The sequence below is a fragment of the Podarcis filfolensis genome (genome assembly GCF_964270895.1).
Source record: "Podarcis filfolensis genome assembly, chromosome: 15".
Taxonomy (NCBI): Eukaryota; Metazoa; Chordata; class Lepidosauria; order Squamata; family Lacertidae; genus Podarcis; species Podarcis filfolensis.
The window spans coordinates 42,999,156-43,026,952 of NC_139618.1; the positions used below are offsets into that span (position 1 = coordinate 42,999,156).

At 43.4% G+C, this 27,797-nt stretch overlaps 1 protein-coding gene and 1 long non-coding RNA gene across 5 annotated transcripts in view; one reads left to right on the plus strand and one right to left on the minus strand.

Moving 5' to 3' along the window:
* SLC39A14 (solute carrier family 39 member 14) overlaps positions 1 to 27,797 on the minus strand; it is a 35,034-nt gene that overhangs the window by 6,995 nt on the left and 242 nt on the right. For 2 of the 4 annotated variants that reach the window (XM_083588761.1, XM_083588764.1), the window contains exons 2-6: positions 11,640 to 11,916; positions 10,072 to 10,258; positions 4,888 to 5,057; positions 3,093 to 3,215; positions 372 to 554 (exon numbers count right to left, since the gene is read on the minus strand). In XM_083588761.1, coding sequence (XP_083444887.1) covers positions 372 to 554; positions 3,093 to 3,215; positions 4,888 to 5,057; positions 10,072 to 10,258; positions 11,640 to 11,906 — 930 coding nt within the window. In that variant the 5' untranslated portion in view covers positions 11,907 to 11,916. Of the gene's footprint in view, positions 1 to 371; positions 555 to 3,092; positions 3,216 to 4,887; positions 5,058 to 7,508; positions 7,679 to 10,071; positions 10,259 to 11,639; positions 11,917 to 27,797 lie in introns of all 4 variants that reach the window. The other 2 variants (XM_083588763.1, XM_083588762.1) reach the window with 1 other exon arrangement.
* LOC310750778 lies at positions 10,265 to 27,500 on the plus strand. The gene is made up of 3 exons (XR_014542264.1): positions 10,265 to 10,449; positions 13,036 to 13,101; positions 23,165 to 27,500. It is a non-coding gene; the product is annotated as an uncharacterized lncRNA (long non-coding RNA).

The following is a 27,797-nucleotide window of genomic DNA, read 5'->3' on the forward strand; positions in this document are numbered from 1 at the left end:
CTACCCAAGCAAGCTGTTTGCCTGACAATTTTGTGGTATCAGGTTTGCTGCTATTTTCCATGTTCTGCCAGTACATCAGTGCAAACCACCCACCTATGATTGTGCCAATATTCATCTGCTTCTGCAGAAATAAGTCATCAGACGTCAGGAGCTGTCACAGCACACTGCACACTGGTTATGAAAGCAGAAGATGTTATGTCTGCATGGGCCAAAGGCAGACTCCCTCTACCCTTTCCCAACAAAAGCAGACTAAGATACATACGAGGTGCTTTACCTTGGATCAGTCTTCCCATTAAGTCTATTTCTTGCAAACTAAGACAACTTATCTCCAGCAGGGCTGGAAGCAATACATTTGTAGTATAGGTAGGTACCTGAACAGACAAGGAGCCAACAATCTTCTCATCAACAGGTGGATTCTTGCATTCCAGGTCACTATTCTTGTTAGGGATTATGTGATCCAAGTCACCATTCTGCAGTTTTTCAGTGACCCCCTCCTCTTGGTCTTTTTTGGAAGGAAGGGTCTCAGTGCTGTAGTGGCTGTGCCCATGATGACTCTGGGGGATATAAAGATGGAAGAACTGAACGGGGGGGGGGGGGGAGACTTTCTGTTCCTCATCAGGCAATGGCGTTTCCACCTGCCTTGACCCCCCACCCAGCCCTTCCCTATGACTTTGAGGACAGCAGCTGGGAAGAGAGGAGTTCAGGGATATTTTTAAAAAATAGTTTTATAAGTTGTGTGTCTTTGTTTCTCAGTCTGATCCTTTTGGATGGTCTTGTATGTTTTGTGGTATTTTATGCAATGTGAATTGCTGTTATTTTTATTGATTATAGATTGGTAATTCTTTATTGGAGTTGATAAGTGTGAACTGTTTAATTATTATTTGCTGGTGTTTAATTTTACTGTTTACTATAAGATTCTGATGCATTGTTGAATGTTGCTTTGTTTGATGTACGTTATTAAAGTTATTGTGACTTTTATATTGGATCAGATTGTTACTATTAATGTTTGATGTTGTTGTGTTGGAAGCCACCCAGAATGGCTGGGGCAAGCCAGCCAGATCAGCAAGTAACCTTTCACCCCACACTGCTCCAGCACAGCTTAGGGTATACTCCCCACTGTCAGCTGCTTCAGTTCCTCACATTAAATTTTACTGGCTTTTCACCAGTAAGGCACCAACCACCACACTTCTTTATAATTCTTTAGTAACTTTTTGAATTCCACAACACTTATCTGCAAGTTTTATGATCTCACAGTTCACAGACACCACAATATAGTATTTTTAGGGTAGTTCACTGCTGACTTCTCTATCATGAAAAGTAACTCTCTGTGCCTACTGATTCATAAAAGAGCTTTCCATTTAGTATGTTAGCTATGTAGGCTATAAAAAGCCTTTTTTCAACTGGAATCAGTTGTATCAACTTTAATTTGCGTCTATATAGGAACCTTCCATGACATGACCCTGTTTATGAGATATGCTTTCTCATTGCGATATCCTTGTTGACTGTTCCATACATTATCAGTTAACATTAAAGCAGCTGAGCAAACTACCCTAACTCAAATGTTCTACAGTTGTTTTGAATCTGCTATTATGGGCACCAAATGTTTGAAAGTCCAAGGACTGAACCGAAAGGCCTGGAAGACCACTGAACAAGGCTGCGTGCATGAGAAGGAAGTGAACAGGAAGGGAAGTGGTTAGGAATTGGATTGTCTCTAAACCGTTTATAGTGTTTTATTTTACACTATCGTTTTGACAGACTTGAATGGTACTAAAAGGAAGCCTCTCTGGAATACCTTTGGAGGCTTTTGTAAAGATTGCTATTACTGCCATTAGCGAGGATGGCAGAGGGGTGCTATATATGCATTCTTTCAGAGCTCTGTTTGTCCTGGTGACTTACTATTTAACATTTAAAATTGTAGCTGGTCATGTGGGTCCATTAGGTCAAAATAAAATCCAGAATAGTAATGGTATGGTAATGTTTTTTTCTTAGCATCAACCAAAATGTCAGAACACTGTGAGCAAGCTTGCAAGTCCCTTGGAACTCTGTATCAGGCTTGATGTTAAACAAAGTACTGGGGGCAAGGGGAGGAGAAAAGGCTAGGTATTATGATGGCGCCACAAAGTCTGAAGGGTTTTTTTAGCACTCTAAAGATGGAAAGGAAGAGCAGATGTAGTTGGAATAGCCTCAATAGATGCAAAACAGATTGCAGGATGGACTCTGGGCTTCAGAGACTAAGAAGCAGTAACATTTATTCTCCAATCTAGATCCCTTGAGAGCTAGAGATGAGAATCAGTGGACGATGGCAGGATGAGGCAGAGACTCTCACCTGACCTGGTTGCCGCTGCATACTGGGACAGAGAGAAGTGAGGTGCTGGCGAGCTCACATGGTGGCAGGAGCGCTCGATAGGCTCTGCTAGCGCATGCGTATTGTGCTGACCTTGCTGTCGTCTTGCCTCTCTTGGCATCCAGCCATGATGCAGGCAACTGTAAGTTAGGTGAGTGCCGCTGCCTCACCCTGCTGTCTGCTATTGGTCAGAAGCAGAGAGAAGCATGGCATCCTACTAGTTTGGGTGTGGGTTCACATTATCTGCAAATGCTCTGGAGGAATCAGCATTGGCAAATAAGCTTCCCTGAAAACAGCTGGCTGCAAACAGTGCCCTGAAATATGTAGCCGTGAGAGAGTACTGGATATATTCTGGCACACACATAGTGACAGCCAACAGGCCTGGCTGCTGCCCCACACAAAACCAGGGTACTCTCAAAAATGCATCACCAAATAGTTGGAGGTGCAGGGTTGGTACTGGATCCATCAGGGCTCTTCAACAGGCAGGTCAATGTGGAAAAGAGTTTCACTGCATATAAAAGTTTGCAAACTACCATCTTAAACTGCTGATTCTCTGGAAAGAATTCTGCTTCCAATATATTTAAAGGGAAAACTACTGTCTTATTTTCTTTAGCTTTCTGTCCCTCAAAATTATGACATTGTTATATCTGATGCCAAACAATATTCAAATATTTGTTTAAAAGAAAAGTAATGGGAAATTTGCACCAGAAGTAGTTCTCATCAGCAAGTGTTTTTGTTCCTCCCTCACCGTGTCTTTCTGCTTGAGAAGCATCTTCAATATTTTCTCTGTGAAAAAGAACAAGTAAAAGCCCCCAAAGACAACAGCAGATGTGGAGACATAATCATCTTCCCGAGGATTGAATCCAAAGGCCTGTGGAGTAGGGGCAAAAAAAGGTAAGTGAAAAGTATACTTAAATAATAGCACATTTATGCAGTTTACATTGCCTCCCACCTGTTTCAATCTAAGAGAAGGCCTAAGAGGAAGTAAAAAGCTGCAGAGCACAGGAATTTATCACTTGACCTACAGAAGTATATCTTGATGGCAGCTGGCTGCTCCCTGAATTCACATTATGGCAGCAATAAACCTGTGTCGCGGCTGTGCCAAGTGAGATGTGGGTTCACACTGCTGAATGCTTCTCCACAGGCACATGTTCCTTTTTTGACAGAAGTCAGCAAGGCTAGAAACTTGCTGTTTGATTGGCTAGTTTTCTATATGTGGTGCATTAAAAAAATGTAGTAGTATTCAGCCATGTAAATCCACATCCGCAAAGTGGTGCAACTCAGGCATAAGTTTTACCACTTCCTAAAGCAGAAGATCATCTGACCAGAGCTCATTTGTATCTCACCTGGTGTAAGAACAAGAGGGATTCCACTATGACCCATTGATTCACTGACTTGCCTCCTATGACTCAGACCTTCTTACAGTTTTTTCTTATTGTGTGAAGGCCACTTTCCCTCCCCTTTCTAGATAAGATATGCTCCTTTGTCTCAAACACTTTCATTACAAAGGAAAACTTCCCAAGAACATGCCGTTGAATGTTGAAGTTAGTCAGGTATTTTATGAGGAGGAAACGAGCACCACAAAGGCACCGTGCAACCACCAATGGCTTCTCACTTTCCTGTCTAGCTCCTAAACCATAACTAGACCCTCATACACAACTACCTTCTTCGACCATCACCCACCCCTTATTTTGGCTTAGGATTAGGATTAGCAGTCCTTTTCCATTTTCCATTCTTCATGTTGTCTTTTCCTTCAGCCTCAGTTTCCTTAGGACAATGCAACCTGCTCTTCTCCTATTCCCCCCCCCCCTTTATTCTGTTTTCACCTTGCTTGCTCTGCTCACCCTTCTATTCTCTGCCTCCCAGCTTGCAAGCCAGGGACCAGCACCCAGCTCTTTATATTGGCTATGGAAGCACTGTGAGGCTCCAAACCCCATGGCTTCCCCCACAGCTTCGTTTCTAGCCTGCCTCCCCCTGCATCGGATGGCACCACCCAGGAAGCAGCACTGAGGACAGCTGCAATCTCCACATGCTCCTGACAGCAGGTGTCATCTGTGAGGCCTTATGCGCTAGCACAGGAGCCTTGTCTTTAAAGGCATGAGATTGACAAAGACCTCTCAGCATGGGACTGTCATTATCTTAACTGGCCCTTGCTTTCAGACTGTTATAGTCAGGTGCGACTTAGCTTCCAAGCCGTTTTTAACTTCTTCTGACATTGTAATACTGAAGCAGGTGTAGCCAGCTCAGTTTCCCTCCAGGCGCTGCTGCACTGCAATGTCCGTCAGCCCAGGCCAGCAGAGCCAACAGTCAGGGATAATGGGAGTTAGATTTCAACATTCTCTGGAGAGCAGCACGCTGGCCGCCACTACTCTAAAGAGTGAAAACCCAAGGAAATGCCCCACTAAGTTTTTCAAGTGCCAAACAGTTCACAACTCATCCGAGACTAATACCACCAGCACAATATCACTTTTCTACTAGAATTCCTCTCACCACAGATGACACAAAAACAGCCACACAAGGAAGGCCAAGAGGCCTAGTCATACCTCAGGAATGAGCTGGAAGAGGGCATTGGAGTAGAGAGTACCAATCGCCAGTGCTATGAAGTAGAGGAGCAGTCGCTTGTAAAAGGTCTTCTTCATGAAAGGCACCACACTGGCTCCAACCAGGGAGCAGAGGGAGATGACAGTCACACAGAGGAAACCATAACCCCAGACTGCGGTGTGAATGCCAGCCCCCCGCCCCCCGTGAAATCACAGGTGGGATGAATGCCATGGAAGTCAGGACACAGGAATACGCAGAAATGAATTTAAATCACAGAGAGAGGAGAGAGGGTGGGAGGGAGAGAGGAGACTTTCATTAGTGATTGATGTTTAATTGGATATGGCTTTAAGCATGCTGGGAGTACCTGGTGTACTCTGGCTCTGGAACTCCAGCAAAGGCAATTGTGCACCTCCAATAGGTGGTAGTTTCATCATGGGACAATTGCACCCATATGAGATATGGAGGAGAACAGTCCCTTCACAAGCAAGGTGGAGACTTCCACTTTCTATAGAGTGGGATCTCTCCATATCTCATGTATTCTGTAGACAGTCCTGCTACAAATGGCCTCTATAAATGCACATTAGTTTGTACATAAGTTTGTAATTCCATTCAAGCCGTCCCTAAGTGATGCTTCAGATCACAACTGTAAGACGTCCATACCATAGCTGACGAGAGCATTTAACGTCCCTAGCTCTCCAGACTGTTGGTGGGGGTGTCCAGTCACGTTTCCCCTCTTTTTTCTAGCACAGGGACAATGGCAGAGTTCCAGTGTCATGAAGAGCACCTGTTTTACTCTCAGCATCCTACACCCCCCACCATCATGGTCTGTTGCCTGGCCAGAGTGAACAGTTACTTGCCTGTACATATGATACGCATGTGGCCATACCTACCTAGCAGATGGGCATCTGTAGAATTACAGAGTCTCTGCTGCCCAACTACAGAAAGTCCCCAAAGTCCAACTAAGTGAGTGATGCAATTGCACACCAGTTGTTCTTCCAGGGCAGGCAACTTAACCATGGAGGTGAAGCATATACAGTAATTTCTGTTACAGTTTGATCACAAATATAGTTTTGTTTTCAAGCAACAAATTCCTTCCCCCTCATCAGATGCACAGTTTTGGAGCTGAAAATACCATAAATTCAAGAGGGAATACAGTACGTCATGCCTTGGACAGGCAGTAAATCAGCTATACAACATAGGAGCTTCAAAAATTCTGGATAGTATTGCTAAGATTTGTGACCTTAGCCTTTTTCAATGGAAGAAGCCAGTTGGTGAGGTGGCCAGAACAGACAGCAAAGGTGGTCCTGGGTTCAAAGGGTGGCTCTTTCATACCATGGACAAACCAATGTCTTATTTCAGCCCACAATTTTAGAAGTTTGCGGAACTGCAAAAACTGTGCCCCAAATGTTCGCCACAATATGCAAAGTCAAAATGGAAGACAAAAACAGAGCAAGTGAAGGAGACAAGGGTTACAAACTCCAAAATCAGGAAGTAGAGTGTTCTTGTTTGTATTTAAGCAGCCCCAGAACATGCAATTCAAACAAAATTATGTCAAGATTAAATCTGGCAAAGTCCAACACTGCTCAAGAAACCTCTTCTTTTGTTGTTGGTAAAATCAGATCAATTATTGAAAGAGAAGCCAAGAAAAAACATAAAAGATCTTTCTCCAGAATATTGGTGTTCCTTTGCAAAACAGTCTCTGAAGCTGACAGCCACACTTTTCCCCCTACCCACTCTCATTCATCAGGCCAGTGAATGAACTTGACTACTGGAAGGACTCAGCCTACAGAAACAGTCCACACAGAGATCCAGATTAATGCATACCTCTTCCTCTAGGTCACTCTAGGCAACATCTACTTTAGCTGGCTAGGTTTAGGTAAAGGGTACTATTTCCCCTTGTTTCAGTGAAGTTGCCCTCACAACGTCCCCAAAGAAATATTGTGCCGGTTAGCAGATATGACCAAAAAACCCAACATTTCTTTTCACACTTTTGCACAACTGAAGAAACCTCTCACTAAAAGCACAATCAACCCCTTTCCATCAATGATGGAATGGAAGTCAAGAGGCAAAATCCTCCCAGCGCTGGCAACAGCCACAAGGTGCACTTTAAAGTCACACTGCTGCTTTGGATGACTGTGAATGGCAAGAAACAAGGACTAGGAGAGTGGTGCTAAGCTTCTGCCCTTGAAACGAGGAAACATGAATTATGGCTCAAGAAAATTCCCAAGATGTGCTCTGAGCAAGCACAGAATTCATGTATGTGCCTACACAGGGACCATGCAGGAGAATTTGCTCTTTTTCACTCAGCTGATCTTAGGAAGCTTCCTGATGCTCAGAGGAGAAAAGGTCATCCTCAAAAGGAATCCCTGGGCGGGGCAAGCTTCCCCCTCTCTAAACCAGGCATCCCCAACCTTCAGCCCTCCAGATGTTTTGGGGCTACAATTCCCATCATCCCTGACCACTGGTCCTGTTAGCTAGGGATCATGGGAGTTGTAGGCCAAAACATCTGGAGAACCGCAGGTTGGGGATGCCTGCTCTAAACTGTGAGCAGCCTATCAGCAGAGAACGTAGTGACAGGAAAAGTAGATTGTGACTCAATCCATGTGTCTGTGTCTTACTGCACCTCTGGAATCAGCTGGAACAGTGCGTTAGAGAACAATGTCCCGATGGAGAGCGCGATGAAATACGTTAGGATTCGGGCGAAAAAGACCTTCTTGGTGCAGGGCACGATGAAGACGCCAAGTAGGGAGGCCAGGTTAATCAGTGAAACACTGAGAAATCCAAAGCCCCAGACTGTGAAACAAATAGAAAGGAGGGCCAGTTTACCCAAATAATTGAAAACAGGAAGGGGCCTCTATAGACAGCCAAAGCTGGGAAGGCTGAAGTTGATCTTACTGGAAATAAGGTTTTATTGCAATTCTCTAGGAGTTTAAGATGTACAGCACCAGGATAGCCAGAAGACAGAAGCGCAGCCTCTGAGTTCTTCTCAAACTTGGTACTGAGAGCTATACTCAATACCAACTCAATATCAGGATCTATTAAGAAACTGAAAACATGATGTAGAGGCAGCAGGAATTGTGATTTAGGATTTCAGGTAGCTTAAAAATATTACAATTTGATACAAAACAAGGTTCATAAGACAAAAACTGAACAGAGTATGCTGCCATTCAGGTTACATCAGTGAGGAATTTGCTTAGATTACCCAGGATGTTGCCAGTTGAAACTTGCCATCGCTCACTGACTGGCAAAAAGAGATTTAGATTAACCATTTTTAAAGCTCCTTAGATAAAACGTGTACAATCTATGTTGCTCATTAACTGCAGACCCAAATTTTCTGGCTTCAGGCAACGTCTGTGAACAACACGAAGAAAGCTGAAAAGAATAATCATATTACATTAATCTCACTTCCTTATTTCTGGAATGTCAACAATAGACTCTTTAGGGTCATTTTTGACCTCCTTTTGTGTGTATACATCTACGAGGTTACTCAAAATCTGTGACAGGCCATATCTGGAAGGTTTGTGCACCAGATTCCAGCAAGGGAGATGATCCTGAGGCAGGTGAAGCTTTCTTATAATTCCAGTTACAGATAGGTAGCCGTGTTGGTCTGCCATAGTCAAAACAAAAAAAAAAAAAATTTTCTTTCCAGTAGCACCTTAAAGACCAACTAAGTTAGTTCTTGGTATGAGCTTTCGTGTGCATGCACACTTCGTCAGATACATCTGACGAAGTGTGCATGCACACGAAAGCTCATACCAAGAACTAACTTAGTTGGTCTTTAAGGTGCTACTGGAAAGAAATTTTTTTTTTTTTGGTTCTTTCTTATAATGTTTCTTAATGGACGGCTTTGAGAGGGTCTGAGAAATCCAACTCTTTTCCTCTTCTAACCACAGTGTAGAATTACTTCCCCAATCCACAGATCCTTATATGCAGCAGCAGTTTGTATGTAAACAACTGAATGTGTGGATTTCTGCATATCTGCCTGTGAGACACATTGCCAGTGCTGGGTTGAGGAGCCACAGCAGGCAGAGGAAGTGTAGAAGGAACCCCTCCTCCCAAATTCAAAAGGTCTGTGAAATAAAAGTGGAAACTTAACAGTGAAAATGTATGCACTAAGCAAATCCTTTTTTCAAACAAACACACACATACATATTTAAAGTACACTGTTTCTTATCCTGTTGCCTTTTTGTTTAATATTCCTGTAACATCTCAATGATGACTCATACCCATCTTAAGATCTACAAAAGCGGTTGTAATCACTGGCTCTTCTGCAAATACCCACCAGCAGGGACGACCTCTTATTTATATACTGAGCTTTTCCTTCTCAATAGATAGTATTTCCAAGTTCTCTATTTTGTCATACAGTGCAATCCTGTATGTGTCTACTCAGAAGTAACTCCACTGAGTTTAAAGGGACTTATTCTCAGGTAAGCAAGTATAGGACCTGGTGGTTGGCATAGTTCCTTAACTAGGGGAAAGTGTGTTATATATGGTTCATTAATTGTGGACCCACATTTCCTGTCCACAAACAGGAAGATCTGTGAATTCACAAATTTGTGAATGACAGGAGTAAAATTGAGAGTCAACCTGTAGGCTGTTCCATTGTGTGTAAAGGTGTAAACACCATGGGTGGTATCAAGCTAAGTTCTACTTAGAATATCCACTAAAATTAATAGATCTAAGTTAGTCATACCCGTTAACTTCAATAGGTCTGCTCTGAGCACGACCAACACTGAATAAAACCTCATGCTTTCTTCTCCACAGCCTAAACAATTCTAATTTTGTCTTTCATTGAGAGCAATACCTGTACTTCCAAAGGCCCACTTTCACCTGTAAGTATGCAGCAGCCAGCATATGCATGGAGCTGCCTTGACAGCACTGACAGCTCAATCTGGAGCACAATGAAATCATACCAGGGGGGTGGATTTTAGATCAACTGACTTTTCCTAGGCAAGGACACAACAAGGGTAGGGTGTATGGGGCATTATGTCAACCTGTACCTGGAAAAGGAAACCCCATTAAGAACAATTGCTTACAGTTCTGGTTGGCATTCCATTTCTACAGCAACTTGCAGGAGAACAAGGATGGTCAGGATTTGAAGGCATTTCTCAGGAAGCTTTTGCTTTAAAAGACTAGCTGTTAAACTTTTGCTGGCCTAGCTGGCTGGCTTATAACTGCACACACACCTTCTGAGGAACTGGGCTTCCCCTCCTCTGTCCTCTCATCTTCCTCATTTTCCAGGTTCTCAGACGTGCATGCCCTTGACTCCAGCTGCTGCAGGATGGTTGGGCAGAACTCTCGGAATTCACTCTTGCCAAGGCTGGAGTCTTCACTCAGATTGTGGGTTGAAAAGAGCTCTGAGGAACTGAAGCACTATAGGACAGAGAGCAAGGCGTGGTGAAAATCCCAGAGTTGTGCCTTTTGTTAGCATTCACACCCTGCAGGCTTCCCAGTGAGCTTTACTGACCCATACTTGCTGAAGAGCACAAATTATGCACTGCCTCCTGTCACCATTCTAGCTCCCTTTGGCTCCTGCTCTCCCTGAACTGTTTTTATTCAAGCTGGTGAGTATAAAAACATAGCAGTTTTATGATGCTTGAGGGCAGGGACACGTTTGTATAGATCTTATATAACCATTCCAGGAGGCTTTTCAGCTGGAGGGTAGAGTGAATATGTCTTAATACTACTAAAACTGCAATACACACAGAGTATTTTTCCATGTATAACACGACCCCATGTATAAGATGACCCCTACTTTTGGGAGCCCAAAATTAAGAAATCAGTTTGTTAAAGTTGTTCTGCTTTTGGGGGAAATTGCTTTGGGGGGAGCGATACCCCGCATCTCGGCACAGCCTCGCCTCGTCTCACCTCTCCAGCCTGCATCTGGCTTTGCCTCGCCTCAGCAGGTGAGAGCTGGTGGCACTGCGGCCAAGCTCCCTCCTCACCTCTCCAGCCAGCGCCCTGAATACAGCGCACTCCACTCAGGAGATGCCAGGAGCCGCCAGCTGACCCAAGACTTAAGATATAAATCTGTGTATAAGATGACCCCCAATTTTTGACTGAAAAATGGGGGGGGGAGAGGGAGAGACATCATCTTGTACACGGAAAAATATGGTATACACACCCACACCGCCTTCATTCAATGATCTCAGGGAAGTTCACGAGATAAAAATACAAGATAAAAGCACAAATAAATTAATAATAATAATAATAATAATAATAATTTAAAATATTTCTAAGATAGCAACTGCAACGAATAATAAAGTAATATGGGTACTACTGCTACTAAACCATAATTGGGTGCTGATTTTGACCATTAACACTCTAAATGGTCCAGACCTGGGCATGTCATAGACCATGTTTCCCTATATAAACCTACCTATAACAGGGAGACCCTGCCCCTCCTCCACTAGAAAGAAGCAAGGAGGGTAGTGATGCTGAACAGGGCCTTCTCAGGGGCAGCACCAACATTACAGAACTTGCTCCCCAGAGAGGTTCATCTTTTTTGCCTCTTCTCTGTTAACTTTTAGGTGTCAGTTCAAGACAGTTTTATTTCAGAAAGCTTTCAAGATCAATTGAGTGGACTTAATTAAAGGTGCCCCACTATAGACCCTTTAGGTTTTATCATTTTAATATTTTTCAGCGGAATGCATTTATAACAGCCAAGTTTTTAGCATTAGTAGGGTGATTTGTGGACCCACTCACTACCTTCAAAAGCAGGACAGAAATAGCTTATATAAATACAATACATTACCCAGGAGATGTTTCTACGCTGCTGCTCTGTGCGACTAATGTTGTTCCTTCCAACTCCCACATCAAGGCGATTCAACAGGGACTTGAGCTGCTGCAAAGTGAGCTTGTCATGTTTGCCATACCGGAGGAAGAGGTCTTGCAGGAAGGAATCTGCTGTGATAGAAGTCTGTGGCAAGACTCCTGAGCTGGCCCACACAGAGCATGCAAAACCCAGCAGGCAAAGCTGTAGGGGCAAGACACATTTCCAAGGACCCACATTCCAAAACATGGCAAAAATTCTGAAAAGAGAGACACGTGCACTTGGATCAGTACGTATCAGTCAGTGCAATACACAAGCCAATTCCAGCCACACTAATCTCTTATCTCCTGCTACCAAATTAATAATTAGATATCCTAATTGCAAGCAACCCAGTTCCAGCAAATCCTACTTGCAACAACTATCAAGTCCCCTTGATTATAGAGTGCCAGGATCATGCAGACTTCGGACCAATCTTAACCCAAACCTTCATTTGGAGACTCATATCTTAATTTTTACCACATATTTGTTTCAACCCATCTTAGACCCCCTGCAGTGCATCCCAGAACGCCAGATGAAGACCAATGAGCTAGATGGACCATGTTCTAATTCAGCAAAGTGCAGCTTTGTATATTCCTCTGAATGGTCAAGGCATTAGAAATGACCAAAAAGAGAAATAGTGTCACAGAATTTCACTTAGAGGAAGCAACACAAAACTGGATACAAAACTTCTTAACAGGACACCATCTGATGAGATGAATCAAATGCTAAATTCATGAGACGTGTGTGTCTGTTGGAATTTTGTGCGCTTTGCAAAACACACTGCCTCTGAACTAGAGAAGAATAATATTTCCACACCCATTCACTAGGCTCATGGCCATATTGAACATATCTGCTGAGATGCAGCAGACTTTAGTCTCCTGGAGTCTGACCCAGAGCAGCATTGTACCACAGCCAGACAGATTGTGGCCAAAGCTATCCCTAAAGTGGCAAGGCCCACCAGGACTGATCTGGCCACCAGGGAGACCTCATCTTCCCCCACAGCACAGCAAGACAGGCAAGGAAGGGGTTACGAGTCACCTCTCCCAACACAATCCTGAAAAACTGAGCAGGGGCTCCCACTCCCTGTGCTGTGGCACAACGTTCACTGCTTTCTTATTAAAAGGGGATAGACATTCTCATAGTCTTAAGAGCTTAGTTCAACTCCAAGATCTTTGTTTCACAAAAGTGTCGGGAATTCCTTAAGAAATGAAGTCAGCTGGGGGGGGGGGGGGTTTGGGAGGAGTTAAGTTCTTCGTACAAACAAGACCTTAGGTGGAATGATGGGTCAGTTTAAATTTCTGTATTCCTAAATTGCCTCTGGCCATTTTCTTTTTTCTAGGCAAGGTGGCTGAACCTAGTGAAGCATTTCGGAATACACTGTTAGCTCCATACAACATAATATACGGTAACCAATAACAATATATGATATGCTCCTCTTTTCTGTAGCTCCAAGAGGAGGACCAAATTCCAAAGGAGGCTACAATACCAAGCGAGAGGCTTGGGTTAAAGCCACATTCTATTCTTGGCTCTTCCTCTTTCCTCAGGGAATGTGCAGGTGACCTTGGAACGGACAGCTCACGGAAGAAACCCGACCAGACCTAAGAGGAGGCGTGTAGTGGTGATAGGGGATTCCCTACTGAGAGGAACAGAAGCAGTGATCTGTGGGCCTGACAAGATGTCTTGGGAAGTGTGCTGTCTCCCCGGGGCTAAGATCCAAGATGTAACTGAACGACTGCAAGGAATCATAAAACCCACTGACAAATACCCCTTCCTCTTGGTTCATGTGGGAACCAATGACACTGCAAGCAATAGCCTCCAGAAGATCAAAAGAGACTACAAGGCTCTGGGCAGGAAATTGAAGCAATTAAATGCACAAATTGTCATCTCATCTGTCCTCCCAGTTGAACGACGTGGCCCAGGGAGAGAGGGAAAAATAGTGGAAGTGAACAGCTGGCTTCGCAAATGGTGTAAACAGGAACGGTTTGGATTCTTAGATCATGGACTGCAGTTTCTTGAAGATGGACTTCTGGCAAGCGATGGGCTGCACCTCACAACAGTTGGGAGGAATGTTTTTGCCAAAAATCTCAGAAACCTCATCAGGAGGGCTTTAAACTGACTAATGTGGGGGAGGGAGACAGTGGTCCTGAAGGTAGGAGTGTCAATTGATGAAGATGATCATCCAAATGTCATAGACCGAATGGAGCAAACAGCACGCAGACCTAGCGGTGGGAGGAAAAAATCCTTAAATAAGAGACACGGGGGAATGATTAATGGACTTCAGTGTCTGTACACTAATGCGCAAAGCATGGGAAATAAACAAGATGAGCTTGAGCTCTTGGTACAGCAAACTAAATATGACATAATAGGCATCACTGAAACCTGGTGGGATAAGTCCCATGATTGGAATGTAATAATGGAGGGATACAATCTATTTCAGAGAAACACAACCAGACAAGAAAGGAGGAGGAGTGGCGTTATATGTCAGGGATGTGTATACCTGTGAAGAGATCCAAGATTTAGAACCTCAAAGCCAAAGTGAGAGCATTTGGGTCAAAATTAAGGGAGAGAAGAATAACAGTGACCTCATTGTGGGAGTTTACTATAGATCCCCAAGCCAAACGGAGGACATAGATGATGCCTTCCTGGAACAGATGGCCAAGCATGCAAAAGGAAGGGAGATAGTAGTAATGGGGGACTTCAATTACCCGGATATGTGTTGGATGTCTAACTCAGCCAAGAGCATAAGGTCAAACAGATTCCTCACTGGCCTTGCAGACAACTTCATTGTCCAGAAAGTGGGAGAAGCAACAAGAGGAACAGCCATTTTAGATCTGGTCCTAACCAATGTTGAGGACCTGGTTAGTGGGGTAGAAGTGGAAGGATCATTAGGCGCGAGTGATCATGCTCTTCTGAAGTTCACTATACAGCAGAAAGGAGCAGCCAAGCATACTAGGACTCAATTTCTTGACTTTAAGAAAGCCGACTTCATAAAACTTAGGGAAGTGCTAGGTGAGATCCCATGGACAGTAATACTAAAAGGAAAGGGAGTTCATGATGGCTGGGAGTTTGTTAAGAGGGAGATAGTAAAAGCACAACTTCAGGCAATACCAATGAGACGGAAACATGGAAGGTGCCTAAAGAAGCCAGGGTGGCTATCTAAAGAACTTTTAACTGAGTTAAGATAGCCAGCATGTGTAGACACAAAGTCAGAAAAGCTAAAGCACAGAATGAACTCAGGCTTGCTAGAGAGGTTAAAAGCAACAAAAAAGGCTTTTATGGGTATGTTCGTAGCAAAAGGAAGAACAAAGAAACAGTGGGGTCACTCAGAGGAGAAGATGGTGAAATGCAAACAGGGGACACAGAAAGGGCTGAACTCCTCAATGCCTGCTTTGCCTCAGTCTTCTCCGATAAAGAAAACAATGCCCGACCTGAAGAATTTGGAGCAAATGATTCAGCAGCGGAAACACAGCCCAGAATAACCAAGGAGATAGTACAAGAATACTTGGCTAGTTTAGATGTATTCAAGTCTCCAGGGCCAAATGAACTGCATCCAAGAGTATTAAAAGAACTGGCAGATATGATCTCAGAACCACTGGCAGTCATCTTTGAGAATTCCTGGAGAACAGGCGAAGTCCCGGCAGACTGGAGGAGGGCAAATGTTGTCCCTATTTTCAAAAAGGGGAAAAGAGAGGACCCAAATAATTACCGCCCAGTCAGTCTGACATCAATACCAGGGAAGATTCTGGAGCAGATCATTAAGCAAACAGTCTGTGAGCACCTAGAAAGGAATGCTGTGATCACCAATAGTCAGCATGGATTTCTGAAAAATAAGTCATGTCAGACGAACCTGATCTCGTTTTTTGACAGAATTACAAGCCTGGTAAATGAAGGGAACGCAGTGGATGTAGCCTACCTTGATTTCAGCAAGGCATTTGACAAGGTGCCCCATGATATTCTTGTAAAGAAGCTGGTAAAATGCGGTCTTGACTATGCTACCACTCAGTGGATTTGTAACTGGCTGACTGACCGAACCCAAAGGGTGCTCATCAATGGTTCCTCTTCATCCTGGAGAAGAGTGACTAGTGGGGTGCCACAGGGTTCTGTCTTGGGCCCGGTCTTATTCAACATCTTTATCAACGACTTGGATGATGGACTCAAGGGCATCCTGATCAAATTTGCAGATGACACCAAACTGGGAGGGGTGGCTAACACCCCAGAGGACAGGATCACACTTCAAAACGACCTTGACAGATTAGAGAACTGGGCCAAAACAAACAAGATGAATTTTAACAGGGAGAAATGTAACGTATTGCACTTGGGCAAAAAAAATGAGAGGCACAAATACAAGATGGGTGACACCTGGCTTGAGAGCACTACATGTGAAAAGGATCTAGGAGTCTTGGTTGACCACAAACTTGACATGAGCCAACAGTGTGACGCGGCAGCTAAAAAGCCAATGCAATTCTGGGCTGCATCAATAGGAGTATAGCATCTAGATCAAGGGAAGTAATAGTGCCACTGTATTCTGCTCTGGTCAGACCTCACCTGGAGTACTGTGTCCAGTTCTGGGCACCACAGTTCAAGAAGGACACTGACAAACTGGAACGTGTCCAGAGGAGGGCAACCAAAATGGTCAAAGGCCTGGAAACGATGCCTTATGAGGAACGGCTAAGGGAGCTGGGCATGTTTAGCCTGGAGAAGAGGAGGTTAAGGGGTGATATGATAGCCATGTTCAAATATATAAAAGGATGTCACATAGAGGAGGGAGAAAGGTTGTTTTCTGCTGCTCCAGAGAAGCGGACACGGAGCAATGGATCCAAACTACAAGAAAGAAGATTCCACCTAAACATTAGGAAGAACTTCCTGACAGTAAGAGCTGTTCAACAGTGGAATTTGCTGCCAAGGAGTGTGGTGGAGTCTCCTTATTTGGAGGTCTTTAAGCAGAGGCTTGACAACCATATGTCAGGAGTGCTCTGATGGTGTTTCCTGCTTGGCAGGGGGTTGGACTCGATGGCCCTTGTGGTCTCTTCCAACTCTATGATTCTATGATTCAGACTGTTTGCACCACAGATACACTGGCAGGTTTTGCAGTGAGCGCATGAAGTATGAATGGGGAGACCTGCTTTCCCAAATGTTCAGTGGAAACATATTAAGAAACTGTTATAATAATTTTAAGGTCATATACACACACACACACACACACACATACACACACCACATGTCGGAAAACAATGCAGGAAAAAGTCCTGAAACCATTTTGTCTCTCCCAAACTGACTTCAAATGGCTTCCCCCCACCACCAGCCCCAAAGAGCAGGTCAAAAGGAACCTGAAGCCTCCAGAGCCCAGACGGAATTCCCGCCGTGCTCCAGAGGCTTTGGGTTGTCTTCACTGAAGTCTGGAGAGCGAGAGGGGTCAGTGCGCACTGACGCCTCTCGCTCTCCAGGCTTCCAAGGTAGCCGCCTGAAGCCTCCAGAGCGCAGTGGGAACTCCCGCTGTGCTCCGGAGGCTTTGGGTGAATGCACCTTGAACGCACCTTGTTTTAGAGGGGGAGAACAAGGAAAAAAATTTTTTTCCTGTTCTCCCCCTCCTATGGTCCTATAGAGCGAAAAAATACGGTATTCTGGTCCCAAGTTGTTTAGGGCTTTAAATATCAGCAACAAAACCTTAAACTTGGCTCAGTAGCTGATGATTATAACAATGGAAGGATAAGAAAAATTCTCAGCCAATGTGAATGAGTGGTCTGTCTCCATACTTTCAAAAGCTAAACTAGATTTTCTTTTAATTCCAATATTTGACCAGAAACAGAATCACACACACTTCCTGCCCCGCTGTAGATGGGAAGGCAGCTCAGATTTATGGGGCAGGGACCATAGATCAGTAGTACAGCATCTGCCTTGCATGCAGGAAGTCCCCGATTCAATCCCAGGCACCTCCAGTTAAAAAAACAGGCATATCAGGTTATGGGAAGGACCTCTGCTGCCAATCAAAATAAGCAAAACTGGGCTAGATCAATAACTAGGCAGATCTGGTAAAAGGTATCTTCCTCTGCTACTATATTCGTTTGGACTGATATCTTCTCCTTCTCTCAATGGAATGGGATTTGGCTGTGAGCAGGTCTACAGTTTAAAATTTTGGAGTGGAGATAGCAGCCTTTGAAGGATAACACTGCAGAAGGGGTAGGGGTGCTGGAGAGGAGTGTGCAGGCAACTCCCCACTGAGGGGGAGGCATTGCTCTGAGGCCCTGCATGCATCAGCAGGACAAGCATAAGCCCACCCCACCCACCCCCTTGTGGTGCCAAAAACAGCACATGCATGCCAATCATGCGCAAATGGGGAGTTGCCTGGACTTGAGAATCACTACTCTAGGAAGACAGAGAAAGAGACAACTGGATGAGAGGATTAATTGATAGGTGCGTAGAGAGACAATTAGTGGATAGTCAGGGCACTCACCAACACTGCATCTAAGTGAAGACCAGTGCTATAGTAAACAAGTTAGTTCTTTCAACAGAACAGGGATTTTTCAAGAACTTCCATCTTTTTCCAGCTGTGCTCATATAAACTCTGGTATTGTATGATATACAGTTACTCTTGTTTCTCTGCTGTATAGCATGCAATTGTTCAAATTATTATGGGCCACCCGGCAGGAATAATTGGCATGATAGACCTAATCTCCAGTGGGAGGGTTCGATTAAATGACCTTCCAATTCCTTCCAGCTGTACAATTATCTCATTAGGATACTTGCTGGTTCTGAGGAAATGACAGGCAGATTCTCACCCTAGAGTCACCAACTCAAGATTCCCATTAGCTCAGCTATCTTTAACATTAACTTTAATAGAACCAAAATGTCTTCTTAGCAAGGAATGCACTTCAGTGTCTTTTTTAAAAAAAGTAACACCACATCCTTGCCAATCAACACCCCATTTCAAATCCTTAAGACTCATCCTTTGAAGGAATTTGAAGGAGACATGAAGTACATTTACCAGCTGCTAGTGAAAATGTAAATGTCCTGCTGATCTGGGGTGGTGCGATATTTGGTCATTTACATTGTAAGCCCTCTAGGGCAGGGCCAGATCTTTTTACCTTGCATTATATGGTGAAGAGCCTTGTATGTCTATAGTGCTGCATAAGTGAAAAATCACAAGCTGTGCTCTCAGTGGCACACAAGTCATTATCCCACTAGAACTATATTTAAATGAAAAAGGCCAATCCAAGAGGGGCACACAAGTGGCACACAAAATACGTTCTCTCTTCTTCCTGTCAACCTTTCAACAATGTGCAACTTTCAGAATGTACAGTTGGGCAAATCTCCAGGGCCGGATGGTTTAACCTCAAAATACTATAGATCTTTGAAAGATTGGATAATTCAACCACTAAAGGAGGTTTGTAATGAAATTTTGGAGAGGAAAAAAGCGCCAGAGTCGTGGAAGGAAGCCTACATTACACTTATACCGAAAACTGAGTCTGAAAAGACACAACTTAAGAACTACCGCCCCATATCCATGCTTAACGTGGATTATAAAATTTTTGCAGATATTTTGGCTAAAAGATTTAAAAAAAGTATTAGTGGAGGAGATACATAAAGACCAAGCTGGCTTTCTCCCGGGTAGACACTTGTCTGATAACACGAGAAATATAATTAACATTTTGGAAAAACTGCAAGTGAATATTAATACTAAAGCAGTCTTAATATTTGTAGATGCGGAGAAAGCTTTTGATAATATCTCTTGGAGTTTTATGAAGAAAAATCTTCAGGGGATGGGGGTTGGTCAAGGCTTTGAAAATGGTATAGGTGCAATTTACTCAGAACAAAAGGCCAAACTAATTGTTAACAATGTGGTGACAGAGGAATTTAAGATAGAGAAAGGGACACGACGAGGCTGCCCAATTTCCCCATTGCTCTTTATTTCGGTCCTGGAGGTTTTGCTAAATATGATCAGAAGGGACCATCTGATTAAAGGTATACAGGTCGGAGCCAAACAGTACAAACTGAAAGCTTTTGCAGATGACTTAGTACTGACACTACAGGAGCCAGAATCTAGTACTAAAAGAGTATTGGAACTGATTCAAGAATTTGGTCAAGTGGCAGGATTTAAGTTGAACAAGTTAAAAACTAAGGTTCTTGAAAAAAATTTAACACCGATTGAGAAAGAGAGGTTTCAGAAGGAGACAGGTTTAACACTGGTTAAGAAAGTAAAATACCTGGGGGTTAATATGACTGCTAAGAACTTAAATTTATTTAAAGATAATTATGAGAAATGTTGGCCAGAAGTGAAAAAGGACCTAGAAATATGGTCAAATCTGAAGCTTTCCTTGCTAGGTCGAATTGCTGTTATAAAAATGAATGTATTGCCAAGAATGTTATTTTTGTTTCAATCATTGCAAATTTTGGACAAAATGGACTGTTTCAAGAAGTGGCAGAGAGACATTTCTAGATTTGTCTGGCAGGGCAAGAAGCCCAGAATAAAATTTAAAATACTAACCGATGTAAACGAAAGAGGTGGATTTGCCCTGCCAGACCTTAAACTCTATTATGAATCAGCAGCATTTTGCTGGCTGAAAGAATGGCTGCTTCTTGAGAACACAGACATTTTGGATTGAGAAGGCTTTAATAATGTTTTTGGGTGGCATGCATATCTGCGGTATGACAAGGTTAAAGCACACAAAGCATTTAAAAACCATATTGTCAGGAAAGCATTGTTTAATGTCTGGATAAGATATAAAGACTTACTTGAAAACAAAACCCCAAGGTGGTTGTCACCGATGGAAGCGAAGGCTCAGAAAAAGCTCAATATGGAGGCCAAATGGCCGAAATATTGGGAGATTTTGGAACAAGAAGGAGACAAATTGAAATTGCAGAGTTTTGAGAAACTAAAAGATAAAGTGCGAGACTGGCTTCATTACTATCAAATAAGGGAGGCTTACAATCTGGACAAAAAAATTGGCTTCCAGATGGAAAAATCAAAATTGGAAACAGAACTGTTAGACCCCAAAACTAAGATACTATCAAGAATGTATAACTTGCTGTTGAAATGGAATACTCAGGATGAAACGGTTAAATCTGCTATGATTAAATGGGCACAAGATGTTGGACATAACATTATGTTTGCTGACTGGGAACAGTTGTGGACCACAGGTATAAAATTTACGGCATGTAATGCCTTAAGAGAGAATATTATGAAAATGATATACAGGTGGTACATGACACCAGTCAAGCTTGCAAAAATCTACCATTTGCCCGATAATAAACGTTGGAAATGTAAAGATAATGAAGGCACATTCTTTCACCTTTGGTGGACGTACCCAAGGATTAAGGCTTTCTGGGAGATGATATATAATGAAATGAAAAAGGTATTTAAATATACCTTTTTGAAGAAACCAGAGGCCTTTCTTCTGGGCATGGTCGGCCAATTGGTGTTAAAGAAGGATCGAACTTTTTTTATGTACGCTACAACAGCAGCAAGAATACTCATAGCAAAGTACTGGAAGACACAAGATCTACCCACCTTGGAAGAATGGCAGATGAAAGTGATAGACTATATGGAATTGGTGGAAATGACTGGCAGAATCCAAGACCAGGGAGAAGAGTCGGTGGAAGAAGATTGGAAGAAATTTAAAGATTATCTACAGAAACATTGTAAAATTAAGGAATGCTAAAATGATGTCGGAATGAAATGAAGCGGTTTTAGCAATAATGTTAAAAAGGAGTATGTAAAAATGGATTGTTAATAGATGAAAATATAAAGTTATAATATGTTAAGATAAAGAATTAAGATAAAAACAAAGAGGGAAAGGATTTGCTGAATTAACCATTTGAACTGGAATACAAAAAAGGGAGGTGTGAGGAGGTCAGGGAAACAAGTAAATGAAAGGCAAGGCATGGAAAGATGGATTTATTTTTAACTGTTTTTATTTTTTCTGTATTTTGTATCTTTTGTTTTCTTTTTTCTATTTCTTTCTTACTTTTGTAATTTCTTGTGAAATTTTAATAAATATCATTAAAAAAAACACAGAATGTACAGCGCACTGAAATGGTAGAAGTGTGTATTGATACACACAGCCCATAGACAGAGGATGTGGAAAACAACTATCCTCTTACAAGTAGAGAAACAATCAGTTATTTGCTGCCCTTATGGCAGACACTGTGCTAAAGACCTCAGCTACTAGCACCTTTAAGGGGACACTTTAATTGGTCAAGTGCAGATTAGGTCCTATCAGATCAGGCAGTCCAGAGACCAGGAACACGCCTGATACAAGTTCCAAAGTCCACAAGAAAACGCAGCACCAACTGGATACACGCATGCAATGTGCATATTAACAAGGAAGGAAGACAGGAGGTCTCTTGCATAACAACTGGGCGAAATCCTGCCCCATAGCTTTGGCTCAGGTCCAAAACCTAGGAAATGACATTGTCAAGTACAGTCACAAGGCACACTATCCAAACCATTTTTATCACTGATATAGCAATAACTTTTGCATGGGGGCTACATCATCAGAGGAGTGCAAACAGATGGCCACGTGGCAGCCTAACCTAGATTGCCACAAGATTAAATTAGGGTCAAATTGCTCCAGACAATTATGTACACAGAAGGATGACGTACTCTTGTGATCCATCAAACTTTATAACTCACTTTTAAACAGATTTTATGAATAAACATTCACATTTAGAAAATATATAAGCCATATTTTAAAATGTCAAAGAAGTGAACAAAATATAGCCACAAATGCGTATAAAAACAGTATAAAACACGCAAAACACCAGAGCCCTTTCCTTCAATGGAAATTTGCAGGCTTATACCTGTGCACCTTTTCAGTCACAGACACTATATCAATTTTTTTCAAGGGGAGCCAAATCTACTTCACAGCTTCATAAAACCTACCCATGATGTCATAACCTCATATCAAGGTTCACCATACAATAATAAAAATATGGCCTTTTAAATGTTTTGTGGGATGGGGGTTTACACTAACAGTAAAAAGAAGAATACAGTCCTTCACCTCCTTTTCCTGACATACTACAGGTAGCATACCTGAAATGTGCCAAAGACCCTCAAAATTGCCCAGGTGGTCATTTTTTAAAAATTCCTAGAGTTGGTTAGAATAGCAGACTCCATATCATGATGCTTTCTGTGAGGTATCCTAACCAGCACTCCCCACCTCTGCATTGCTGTCTGGCAGCCATCTCCATCCCAATTCTCACCACCTAGACTAGAGTGCTCCCCCCCCAGTGGTGAAGTACCCTCTAGCTGTCAATCATGATCAACCCAATCAAAGAGCATAGAACATGGCATCATGCCTGTATACTTTGCCCCCCCCCCCTTCAGCCAACTCCAAAGGCTACCGAAAGTGTCAATGTTGTTGTATAAGCTCTCTAGTATTGGATTAGCTACATCCATATTCTAGTTTGGTGTTTTATTTCCCATCTGAATGTGGCTTACTGTTTCTCCACCTTTCCCTTTCTTTTAATAGTCTGTTTAAATACACTGCTGTACGGGATTTCTGGACTGGGCTGCTTGCTGAACACACTCAAGGGTGGATTGCTTGAGCTAAGCTGCTGGGTTAAAGCACCTGGGTGGTCGGGAGAGGTGACAGGCCAAAGTTGCCAGGCAGAAGACTTGGAATTCAGCCCTACTCCCAAGCAGATCACCATGAAGCAGTGGAAATCCTATACTCTTTGCCCTGGGGGACAAATAAGCAGCTGGTGGCAAGAGGAGTGTAGCACAACAGTGCACCTGTTGCCAGTGGGGTACCTTCCTGGGTTGGCACTGGAACAAGGTGTTGCCGTCTGTCACAGCTGTGCATAGGCACCTGCACAAATTCAGAGTTTATAAAGGTGTTTTTTAACAACCAGAGCTTAAAATTCCATGAGAAGGAAGAGATAAAACTGAAATGAGAAGTGCTGACCTTGGATAAAGGGTCAATAGCATTCTGTGCACTTCAAGGTAAAGTGTCGCTATAACAATGTAATATTAGAAGATCAGCTCTGCCCCTCTCCCCAGATTACAGCCGTTTAAGACCCAGGAAAGCTACAGTAAAGCAGTTCAATGTGAAATGATCCCTGCATTAGGAAGGCTAAAAACTTTCTACCACTATCATGTCACGGTTGCTACAAGAGACACCAAAGGTGTGAAAATAATATTTGACATTTGTACAGCACTTCAAGTGTTTAAAAAACTGCATACATTATCTTATTTATTTAAACTATTTCTATCCCACTTTCCTATTTAAAAATGCTCAGCGCACTCCTTACAACCACCCTATAAGGACCATAAGAAAGGAGTATTCATATAAGAACTCCTGACACAACCTCTGATAAGCATAAAAGGAGGCAATGTTTCATTAAGCATTTTCGTTTTACCTTGCCACTAGCAATTAGGTAAGAAAGCAACAGACCTTAACAATTTAGCTAGATGAGTCTCTCCAGATTCTTCACAACACACAGAAGAATTTCCTGTCCACACACTGAAATGCGTTATTCATGATGCATTCACGAAGTTAAGACTAAGCTGCTAATAAGCACCACCCCTTCACACCACTTGCTTTGCCAAGAAGCTGCCATCAGCAACTCAGCACCAGCCCCCATCAAGTCACAAGGCTTCCTATACTGAACCCTGTCCCACCCAATAAACTGCTCTGCATTGCATCATCCAGACACTTAAGTGAGACACCACAGAGACCATCAGATGACAGAATGGAGAATTCACCTGAGGCAATATCACAATTTTGTATACATCCTTCCATTAACCTAAAGCCACAGAAGAGACACTTCACTCTCCAAAATGGTTTGACTTTACCCTTGAAGATGCACTCTTCCGTTGTCTCCTGAGACAGATGGATCTAACAACCAGTAGAATACAGATGTTTAGCAAAATATTTGGCATGATATGGATGAAAAATTCCATAGTATACATTTAGCATATTATGGCTGCCTATAAAAGGTGCTGCTAAACTTCTGTGTTCTAGTTACAGAAAACTAGCACTACTTATACTTCTCCTTAATTAGGGAAAAGACAGAGAGTTTCATTTTTTGGCAATAATAAAATCACATAAAAAGTTATAAAGTATATGGGTGTTTTGTTTCATTTTGAAATTGTCACACAATTTTCTTTGTCTGTTGCACGTATATGAACCAGACTTCCAAACAATCTAAACAGCATCTATGTTGAATGTGCATTTACAGTGATACCTCGGGTTAAGTACTTAATTCGTTCCAGAGGTCCGTTCTTAACCTGAAACTGTTCTTAACCTGAAGCATCACTTTAGCTAATGGGGCCTCCTGCTGCCGCCGGAGCCCAATTTCTGTCCTTATCCTGAAGCAAAGTTCTTAACCCGAAGCACTATTTCTGGGTTAGCGGGGTGTGTAACCTGAAGTGTATGTAACCTGAAGCGTTTGTAACCCGAGGTACCACTGCACTGACTTACAGTATTATTTTGATAGGGAGCAGGTGGCACTATGGTCTAACTCTAAACCACTGAGCCACTTGGGCTTGCCAATCAGAAAGTTGGTGGTTTGAATCTGTACGACGAGGTGAGCTCCTGTTGCTTTGTCCCAGTTCCTGCCAACGTAGCAGTTCAAAAGTACACTAGTGCAAGTAGATAAATAGGTCCCACTGCAGCAGAAAGGTAAACGGCATTTCTGTGCGCTCTGGCACTCATCATGGTGACCTGTTGTGCCAGAAGTGGTTTAGTCATGCTGGCTACATGACCTGGAAAGCTGTCTGTGGACAAACACTGGCTCCCTTGGCCTGAAGAGATGAGCACTGCACCCCATAGTTGCTGATGACTGGACTTAACTGTCCATTTAACTTTATTTACCTTTTATTATTCAATTTTTATTTATTATTTTGATTCAGGACATTGTTGCTCTATGTTTTGAAATGTAGAAACACTTGACACTGTGTGCTTTAAACATTTTAATAAATAAAATATGGGAAAGGTAAGGTGAATCAAAACTAGCTTCTGCAGAGGACTCCTTTCCCTGTACTATTTGTATCTGCTTCTACAAGTGACTTTCCCCTCCCCTCAAAGCTGAAAAGTACTTTTGCCCTAGCAAAAATGCTTTTGGAGTCATGAACAGCTGCAGTGGAGCAGTTTGCAGCAGAGAAACATTGGATGAGGAATGCTTCTGCCAGGATTCTCTCCTCTAAAACCCATTTTTCCAAAGCTGCTTTTATTGTGTAATGTGCAGTTAGCCGCTAACACACGCATTACCAACACAGCGCCCTCAGAGCCCTTCCCTTGTGTTTTGCAGCGTCTCATTTCTGCCCCCTCCTCCTCCTCAAAAATAATATTTGAAAGAGCGTTTCCACTTTAGCCCACAGAAGGCTTTTTTCAAGTGCAATTGTTGGCAGGGGGATAATGAATATGCATGTATGTGATTGTGATGAGTGCACATGTGCGTGCATGGTGCACACAGCAGTTTACCCAAACTGCAACTGTGCCTATGGAACCACAACGGTTGGCTACCCTTACAAGAGAGCGATTGATGAATACACTGCGGCTGGTAGAGTATACAGATTCCCTCCCACAAATCAGAACTCTGTCTCAGAGGCAAACCTCCATGACGTGACAACATTTTCCACATCTTTCATGCGAGTTATGCACTATTCAATCCTGTCCAGCAACTGAAGGCTCAAGCAGGCAGCAAGATAGGGAGCAGCAGTGCATTCACATCTAGCATCTGGGAACACCTTAAACTGCTGGGAAATTTATTCCTGCTTCCATTGAACCCTTATAGCACACCATTAAACTCTGAGAAGAACAACCCAACAGCTATTTACAAGTTTGTATTGGAAGAATAAGTATTCAACAGCATCTCAAAAATATGCAGGCTGCACACATTCATACGTGACTCCCAACATGGTAAGGAGAGAACAAGTGAGGATCTACTATAAGGAGGATCTGGGTATGTTAGGAAGGGATTGCCTAGGCCAGGGGTCAGCAAACTTTTTCAGCAGGGGGCCGGACTATATTTTGGGGAAAAAATGAATGAGTTCCTATGCCCCACAAATAACCCAGAGATGCATTTTAAATAAAAGCACACATTCTAGTCATGTAAAAACACGCTGATTCCCGGACCACCTGTGGGCCAGATTTAGAAGGCAATTGGGGCAGATCCGGCCCCCGGGGCTTAGTTTGCCTACCCATGGCCTAGGTTATGGTACAAAAATGAAGCAGCATGTAAGTATACAAGGCTTGTGGAATCTTCGGAGATAACAATGGATGGGAAAGTCAGACAGATACATGGTTAGGCACTAGGGCAGGCATGTCCAAAGTCCATTTCGAAAAGCTCAACAACTTTGGGGTAAAATTGTAAAAAAAGCTCAACAACTTTGAAGTGAACACATGTTCACTTCATCAGATCTGGCCCTCTTTGAAAGAAGTTTGGGCACTAGGGGCATGAAGAGTCCTGAGAGGAAGCGGAGAAGATGAGATCCTGGAATGAAGTCCTTGTGCAACAAGAGCGGGGGATCTCAGAAAAGCGGCAGACCAGTGTGCCCTGGAGGGGGTGGGCAGGGATCTCCTACAGGAAGCATTTATGGCAGTGTATTCAGTGACCACTGAGCAGGCAGTACATTGAAATAAGCAGCCTTAGGGTTGGAGAATATGTTCTTAGCTGCCTGGATGGTGGCTCCTGTCTGAATATGTCACACCGCGTGGCTGCCCTTTGGGGTGGGGGGGGGGGCTGGAGGGAAACTGGATCCTTCATTCCGGCCTTCGTGGAGGGGCCGTGGGAAAGGAGATGCTCCCTGGACGCGGGTCGAGTAGCTGGGATGGAAGGATGCTTGTCCCACAGGGGACATTTGTGTGGAGCAGATGGGGGGGGGGGTCTCCTCGGTGCACCTGAGGATGAATGGAGGGGGGGCGCCTTTGGGGCAACACCAGGGAGTTGGGCCGGTCGAGACAGAGAGAGAAGGGGGTCGGGAGGGAACCCGGGCAGGAAGATCTTGCGTGGGGCAGGGCGGGGGGGGCGGGGGGAGCTGGCTCTGGGGCTCCTGCCTCGGGGGGGGGGGGAGGGGGCTGACCTGGCACTCGCGGGAAACCTTTCGCCCAAGAGACTTGGCGGGGGGGCCCGGAGCGCGCGACCCCGAGGGAAGGCCCC